This window comes from Pagrus pagrus, assembly GCF_965226575.1.
Source record: "Pagrus pagrus genome assembly, chromosome: 18".
Lineage (NCBI taxonomy): Eukaryota > Metazoa > Chordata > Actinopteri > Spariformes > Sparidae > Pagrus > Pagrus pagrus.
The window spans coordinates 11,223,744-11,231,947 of NC_140202.1; the positions used below are offsets into that span (position 1 = coordinate 11,223,744).

The window sequence follows — 8,204 nt, forward strand, 5'->3', positions numbered from 1 at the left end:
AAGTCTTACCTACCACTTATTCTTTTCCTTTTGATTAAACACCTGCTTGGTTGAAATGTTCTTGTAGTTAATATGTTATTCTTTCAGTCAGCAGCCCTTCATTAACTAGGCTGAGGTCATTTCTATTAAAAACTTCACAGAACTCAGCTTAAACCACCTCACCTCTTTCATAAAATCTCAGATATACAAGGCAAGATCACCCCCTGCTGGACAAAGTAAAAGAAATCATGGGTTGTTCAAGTAAAAGAGGTTTCAGTTGGATTTCACAGTATTTCAATAAATATTTAATCAGATGTATCGCCTTTTCATGACATTTTATGACATGATTTATCTCAAAGTAGTTCATCAAAGGCAGCTGCAACTCTCTGCAACGTCTTTAGGACTTTTTACTGATCCTCCAAGTGGTTCTGTCAGCTCTGACTTGCGGGGAAGTCACCATCCCATCAGTGAGTGGTGTGTTCACTCTGATATGGTAGAGATTAAGCAATCATAACAACACTCCGGTAATTGGTGTTGTGCAAGGTGAAATGTGACAGAGGTGCATACCTGCTTTTATAGGATGGTGTATGAAGTGGTTGTGCAGCTAAGACAGTGCATCAAGTTAAAACCAAATCCCTGTCACATCACAGCAAGAAGAGCCTGAGTTCTACCTGACCTCCCTCCTTTGTGTGTGGAGTCTGCATGTCCTTGTGTCTCTGTGGGTTTCGTCAAACAGCTTTGTGGTTGTCTGTGGTTATCTTCCCAGGGTGCAACTTGCTTCCCGCCCAGTGCATGCAAGAGTGGGCTACACTGTCTCCTACAGCTCTGCACATAATGGTTGTGTTTTTGCACAAACTGTAAAAATGCTCTTACAATATTGTCACCATAATGTGACAGTAAAATGATGATACTTTTAAATTAGCATTCCCTCCATATCTATCAAAACGTGTCTTAATTTTCATTTTTCTTTTAACATTGTATCATAGAAGCTATATATAATATTTTTGAACATGTACAACATGTATTATAGCCTATGTAAACCTTGTAACCACATATTTCCTTATGCCCCCTTAAGGCAAAACAGCTACATTAACATGTATGATGCTCCTAACCAGGCCAGGTTTTGCATTTGGATTGAATTTAAATGTGTTCTTTGTTCGGAATATGGTGTATGCTTTTATTTATAGTATATATTACTTTATGATGCAATAAAAATCACACTTTATGCGAAAAAAACAAACCATGTAGGAAGTAACCAATAGGAAGGGGCGCTACTGCAGCTCACATTATCGTGGACCAATGGGATGTCCTAAAGTTTAAAGGGGGCGTAACTTCCTGTTTGGAAGTCATATGACCAAATTGAAGTCGTATGATGTGAATATTCCTGTCGTAGCCTGCTCTATCTGCACCGGGCACACCGTGTCCAGTGGAAACACTTCTGTACGGTATGTATGAAGAGGATGTTTGACAGTCTGTGCTGAGTAATAACGCCGCTTTAGTCAGACTTGGTAGTGTTTTGATAGCCGGCCCCTCCTTTTGTCGTCGTTGTTTGTTTTGGTGCTAACTTTGAGCTAAAACTTGACGCCGACTCAACATGTTTTATTGACTTCACCATGAAGTTCAGTTTAAATGGATAAAACGTTACTTATCTATTGGTCTTGAAATGGTTTGCTTGTTTTTACCGAGTTTCTACTGAAAAAGCTAACTCACAGCTGTTTGAAGTCCAGACTCAGTGTCCATAGCAGCTACATGTGTTGACAAAAGTCTATTTTAAGTTAACATGGAGTACCTACAGAGTTTAAAGTGTAACGTAATGCCTTAGCATCCCTGTTTGTTAGAGCCATAGTAATGTTGGTGCTGTCTGTCTTTTCTTCAGCAGCTTCCATACATCATGCATCTACCAGCCCCTGCTCCCAGTCCCATCTGCAGCTGATCCTCCCTTCAGTACCATGGATCCTCACCAGCAAGCCAGCCCTCTCCCCCAGCCCAGTGCAGAATACTTCTCATTGGACTACCGCCTCCAGCTTATCGGCCTGGGCTTTGCCTTCTATACAGCAGTATTCCTCCTCTCCCACCTCTTCTCTGTTGCTCTGTCTCACACCTACAACTCCCTGTTAGCTAAGGAGAAGGTTTTCTGGAACCTCGCAGCGACCCGGGCAGCATTTGGTGTCCAGAGCACCGTAGCCGGCCTCCGGGCCCTTACCGAGGACTCTGCGTTAACCAGAGACAGAGTGAGGGGACAAGAAGACTGGTCGTGGTTCAATGTCCTCACAGCCACAGGTTTCTTTGTGTTTGAGAATGTGGCGCTTCACGCCTCCAGTGTGGTGTTTCGGTCATTTGACCTCCCACTGGCGACACACCATTTCTTCGCCCTGTCAGGATATGCAGGGGCGGTGGTGTGGGATACGCTGGGCCACTTCCTGCCGATGGTGACGCTGCTGCTGGAGATGAGCACGCCATTTACCTGTATATCCTGGATGTTACTGAAGGTACGGGGTATTTGTGTTGAGTTAAACTGCCTCTCATCACATCACAACCACACATGGTTTCTTTTCTTGATCACATTTTAGCAGTGCTTGTAATGACCAATGAATTTGGAAAGAGCTCAAAGACTTGACCTGGTTGACCATAAACATCACTGCAAGTGTCACCAGGTTTCAGTTCCTTTTTGATATTGTTGTCAACAGGAAAAGTTTGCATTCTTAGAAAGAGGAAGTTCTTTAAAAAGATTGAGTTTGTACCTTGTGTTTCTCTGTTCCTCCTACACACAGATGTTACAAGCATGCAAACATGGTGGAATTGTTAAAGAAAAAGCAAGACATTTGTGTTTCAATCCTCAGCATCATTTCCTCCATCTGTCTTCCTTCCTACAGGCTGGCTGGGCACACACCCTGTTTTGGAGAGCCAACCAGTGGGTGATGATCCACGCGTTCCACTGTCGCATGGTGCTCACCTACTACATGTGGTGGGTGACCTTGACCAACTGGGAAGGGCTCGTTACCCATGTGGCCCTGCCTCAACTTGTGCTCTTCTTCACTGGCCTGGTTCTGCTCACGTGTATTATTAACCCCATCTGGACACACAAGAAGACCATGCAGCTGCTTAATCCTGTGGACTGGAACTTTGGCAACAAGTCGGCACCTGCAAACGGTGCAACACAGGGTCAGTCTGAGGTTTCTGTCAAACCTCACGCCAGCTGATGGGCACCAAGGAGGTCATTTACTATCTGAATGGTACCATATGTTTTCCTCTTTTATTTTTTAATGGATGAGTGAAGTCACATTGAGAGTGATGACAGTAAGATGGGTGTTTTAAAGATTTATTTTAACATTTTACTTTTTTAAACATACTGTAAGTGAATTTTGCTATTCAGAAAGCCGTTACTGTCTGGTATGATTTTGATAAAAATGCTACATTGTCTTCCCTCAGGCTTTACTTTCAAGCAGTTTTCCTGTTGGTTTGTTTTAGGGGAAAAATATTAAAGGATGAGATCACCTAAAAAAAAAAACCTCAGTCCTTATTTATTCACCCCAATGCTGATGGAAAGTTGGATGAAGTTTCATAGTCCGTAAAACATTTCTGTTTCAAAAAACGGCCATAAAATTGCTCCAAACAGCTTGTCCGGTGTAATGCAAGTGTCCCAGGGGCTTCCAGAGACTTAGATAATGACGGACGTATGGAGTCATTTCATGTTTTTACACATTTGAAAACAAGTCCCCATCTACTTCAGTTGTTTAGGAGAATGTTGCAACGCTGTTTTGCTGTGAAGCTCCAGAAATGTTTTGTTGACTACTGAAATTCACCGGACTTTCCATCAGTATGGAGGTGAGAAGATAATGACTGAATTTTCATTTTTGAATAAACTTAGCCTTTATTTTCCATGCATAATATGCTGGTGTGGTTGTGTAGGGCATTGGAATGAGACCCTGCTTGTTTACATCACCTTCAGGTCACTGAGTTGTAAAATATCCACTTTATGAGTCATATGATTAGTTCTTTATTGACTATAGGAACAATATGTGAGACAGCACCTCTTAGGAGAGAAGGTCAAAGGCACAAACTTACGAAAGTCTTGTTTATCTAGAAAATCAAATCATGGAGTTAAAATTGGAATGAAACACAACAAAATGTAAAACACTGTATATCTACAGTATTTAAAGCTTCACACGCCTTAATGCTTGAGGTAGTGTTGCACTATGCACATCTTTGTATACCCACAGCTGCTTTTGGTCAGTTGCTACTAATAGTGTAGTTCAGCTATCCGGCAACATGTTGTGTCTTGGGGATACGATATGAGGGAGACAGGAGCGCTTAGGATCTTTCTCAGTAGTCATCAAACAGCCCAGTAGTCTGTGTCATAAACGGCTCTGTTGTTGTTTTTACAACAGACATAGTTGTTCAGAACGGATTAGGCAGTAAAATTGGTTTAGGTTTAAAGAGTGAGGTTCTATAGGATAGTTGTTGGAGCTATTAGATTACTAAGTTTACAAATAGATCAGTCTATTTATGAGTCATATTGGTGTTATCAGACTGTGAATGCTCTTTCAGTCAAGAGGGAAATATTTATCGTGGTCGTGAAAGAAAAGGCCTTCAACAGAATCTTCTGTGTTGGTGCACAATAGCTCAGGACTTGTCCACTCCACAAAGGCTCCTTTGTCTAAACATGGAGATGTAATGTGGCGTAACTAAAGCAGTGTTGTAGAACAACAACCATTTAACATTTGATCATGAAGATGTTTTGTTATTTTAAGTCAAATACAGCTTTAATGAAGTATTATTACTGGTAATATCACGTCAAGATTTCAATAAGATTTTTGTTTTGTGATTTTACAGAATGGCCTCATTGTACTGGAAATCTTTGCTTTGTGTGTTTGGTTTGTCCCTTATCATGTTAGTGGCATACGTTTTTGTATTCTTGTCACTCGGCTGCAAACTTTCACATCTCTTCAGATACAATTTCTCACTTTTCTCAGTATGGCGGCAGTATCAGCATTGCTACTGTAGCTTATATGTAATGTATTTAATCTTTAGTATTTTTACTATTAGTATTAATCTATGTTGAAGAAAATTTTGAACACCTTGAGTTGGGCTAGAAGGCTGGAGCAAAATTACTCAGCAAAGTCTAACTCAGTGGTCTTTGAACATGTAAAAAAAAAGCTTCTATCTTACTGTCTGGTGTTTCTCACCACAGGCTAATTAAAAGCGTTTTGTGAGTAACTGCTGAGTTAAATCCAGAATCATCTCAAATCTGACAGGTGGGCCGGTGCAAGAAGAAATGTACTTTGTTTTACTTAACAATATCTCACACATAACTGTAATCTGCCTCATGGAACAGGCATCAGGATGACTAAGATGAAGTTTCACTGTGTACTTATTTTGTGTACACCTACACAACCTTAATTTCTGAATCGACTTTAATACGTTTTAAAGAAATGTCTGTGCAACATTTGAAAGCATTTTCATCAGTTTTAATATATATACCAAAACATTTTTTTTTCTTTAACTGTACTTCTGATGTTCTTATTTCTTTACTAAAACCATTATTAATATCAGGCCGTGTTTGATTTTCCCTTTTGAATTTAATTTGTCATGATGGCATTACAATAACAACATGGGCCGGAGGATTCCTCGAAGTTCAACACTGTATGCCAGACTACTCAACAACCTATTTGTGTTGGGAAATGCTTTAATTTGAGTTTCAAAATAAAATATTTTCTCGCATACAGTACTGTGTCTTGTGGTTTTGATGGTACTTAGGATTGATTAAGGCTGTGCAATAGAGTATCGGCCTGTAGGTGGCAGAATAAGAGTAATTATCTCTTCAGTATGTGTCCCTAGATTTTTTTCCCCATTTCACCAGACATCCATGATTTTGTTAGTCCAGTCCAAATCTGATTGTCCCTATTAGATTAACAGAGTGTGTTTGATGGATTTATTTCACGAAACAGACAAATCCATTTAGAATGAAGAGCTGTTTGCTTCTCTAATTGTATTTTAAATTAAACCAAGTAGTGTGAAAACAGTTTTTTTTTTTTTTTTAAATCAATTTCCTATTTTAAAGATTACTTGTAAAACACTTAGAGTGTGTAAGTCCTTAAATCTATTAAAACTGCGATGAAGTCTGGAACTGAAGACGTTTGTTTGAACTACATGTCTTTTTGCTATAGTGTGACCTATTTTCCTCAAAAACAAACCAGCAGGAACAAAAGCAAAGACGTTTTAAAGCATCTATGCATGTTAACAGATCAATTGAATAAAGTAATTTGACTTAGGCTGTTCATTAATACACTCAACAATACAGCGTGACAGTGGGAAACCAACATTTCCCAGAACCACACTAGAGTTTTATGTCCAAGTTATAAAGGATGATGCAGAAGTGCTCGTTTGTTACAGTCTACTTAGTTAGACAAAACTTTATTCCAACATCAGCTCCAGACAGCTGTTTCCAGGGGAGCCACCTCACACGTCACGTGGGTCGTTTGGAGCTCCTCTGCGCGACCCGAGCCGATCCTACCGGAGAAGACGTGGGAAAGCCTGATTGACGTCGCCTGCAGCGAATCGCAGCACTCCCAAGTCCACTCGTCGGCCAATCAGCTGCTCGGAGGAGGGGAAAGGCTTTTCATGGATGGAGTCGGCTCGCATCGAAGGGAGTTGAGTTAAAAGAAGGACACAGCGAAAACTGGATGTGTGTTGATGTGTTTAAAGTTGTGTCGAAGTCAGTAATGCGTCACGTTTAACATTGGCACGGCGTTACACTGAAGGGATACGGCTATTATTCTGGGGAAAAGTCATAAAATGGTGAGTTGAGGACATTTTTCTGAGTTTCTGACAAAGTTTCAAACATTACTTACATACTTGTTTGGTAAATGTGTAAGTCCAGGTGAGCAGTACGACACGCTGGGCTCAATATTAGATTAAAAAAGGAAATGTAAAGTGTTTATGTTGTGTATTACAGTGACTCAAGGGCATTTTTGCTGTTTTAAGACAGTGTGCGGGGAGATGGCTATAACGTGGCGCCTCAGCTAACACTGTTGCCAACACTGTCAACTCTCTGCTTTAAAAGGACAGCCACTGCTTTTACACGAGCATCTGCGTTAATTAATGCGTCGTAATCTCGAAATGTACTCTTATAAGAACTTGAAATGTCTCAGCTAAACTTTATTTTACCGCGTTTTTTTAATATAACATTTCACTTGAACAGGATACTAACATTTCCTCAAGGTCTGACTGTGTCATGTACATTTTCTAAATGCTGTCTCAGTGTTGAGCAGCCTCAAACTTTCCTGAACCCTCTGTCCCTCTTCAAGGATGCATTGCAGGTGCAAGATAGCCATTTGCCTTCATAAAACTGAGGGAAAAAAGCATGTCAAGTTTTCCAACTTGATAATAACCATGACCCAATTGATGCAAAATGCAGACCTAGAAAGTTTGAGAATCCCTGGACTCCTAACACTCGCCTAAAATGAATAATAAGTGTCCTCCTGAGCTGCAGCAGTCAGACCAACTACAAATTCAAGTAGTCATGCATAGCATTCCTCAGTGAAAGCACTGCACAGCTTCAGTCAACTGGAAGATCTGCCTAAACAGGTATTAAAACCTTGATTTAATTAGACTGTTTTCCCTAGTAGTTGCCTTTCCGCACAGCGAACGACAAGTGCTTTCAGGAGTCTTTTAAGCTCGTAACTAAGCCTCCGAAAATTGGTTTAAATACAATGAGTGCTTTGATCTTCATCTGTATTGTCCGGTGTCATGCATGTCCAGTTCACTCAGCCAGTACATGGTGAGATGCAGCAGTGAGAGGGTCACACACACACACGTATGTACACAAAAATCTCCTGTGGTAATTTTGTTTAGCAAATACTCAGGGTGGCCTGGCTGCAAATACAGATGCTTAATACCCCCCCCCCCCTGTAAAAACACCTAGCTAAGGCTGCACAAGGAGCACAGGTCATTTTTTTCCTTACTCAAATTCACTGCAGTTTACGAATCTAGGCACTCATGTAAGTGATGTAGACACAGAGTCCTTCATCAAACGAAAGCTGCTTTCCCAGTGGATGTTTTCACCTTTGGGACAAAACGATTGGTGTTTTGAGGAAAGGGATGTAGGTAGTCAGTGCTAATGCTATTTGTTATGTACAGTAGATGCTTAGGGACTTAGGAGACAGTATTTTAGCATCTTATCAATCCTTTTGTCATCAGCATGAAAAGATGCAGCATAGCCAACT

General features: G+C 40.6%; 2 protein-coding genes across 4 annotated transcripts in view; both read left to right on the forward strand.

Moving 5' to 3' along the window:
• The first annotated feature begins 1,340 nt into the window (after positions 1-1,340).
• cln8 (CLN8 transmembrane ER and ERGIC protein) lies at positions 1,341-5,704 on the forward strand. Of its 2 annotated transcripts, none has more exons than XM_084381134.1 (3): positions 1,341-1,424; positions 1,859-2,468; positions 2,853-5,704. In XM_084381134.1, exons 2-3 carry the CDS (start codon positions 1,929-1,931, stop codon positions 3,177-3,179), a joined length of 867 nt encoding a protein of 288 aa, XP_084237260.1. In that variant the 5' UTR covers positions 1,341-1,424; positions 1,859-1,928; the 3' UTR covers positions 3,180-5,704. The 2 variants fall into 2 exon arrangements, with proteins under 2 accessions (XP_084237260.1, XP_084237259.1); XM_084381133.1 differs by having other exon boundaries at positions 1,346-1,424; positions 1,856-2,468.
• Positions 5,705-6,617: 913 nt separating this feature from the next.
• Positions 6,618-8,204, forward strand: part of arhgef10 (Rho guanine nucleotide exchange factor (GEF) 10) — a 53,625-nt gene continuing 52,038 nt past the window's right edge. For both annotated transcript variants that reach the window (XM_084381115.1, XM_084381116.1), the window contains exon 1: positions 6,618-6,777. The gene's annotated coding sequence lies outside the window, so the exon portion shown is untranslated. The remainder of the gene's footprint in view (positions 6,778-8,204) is intronic.

What these genes read in the sequence shown, in the direction of transcription:
- cln8 (XM_084381134.1), top strand. Translation starts at nt 1,929, where the DNA reads ATGGATCCTCACCAGCAAGCCAGCCCTCTCCCCCAGCCCAGTGCAGAA. An exon ending in TATCCTGGATGTTACTGAAG is followed by an intron (nt 2,469 to 2,852) that starts GTACGGGGTATT and finishes TCCTTCCTACAG; the next exon opens with GCTGGCTGGGCACACACCCT.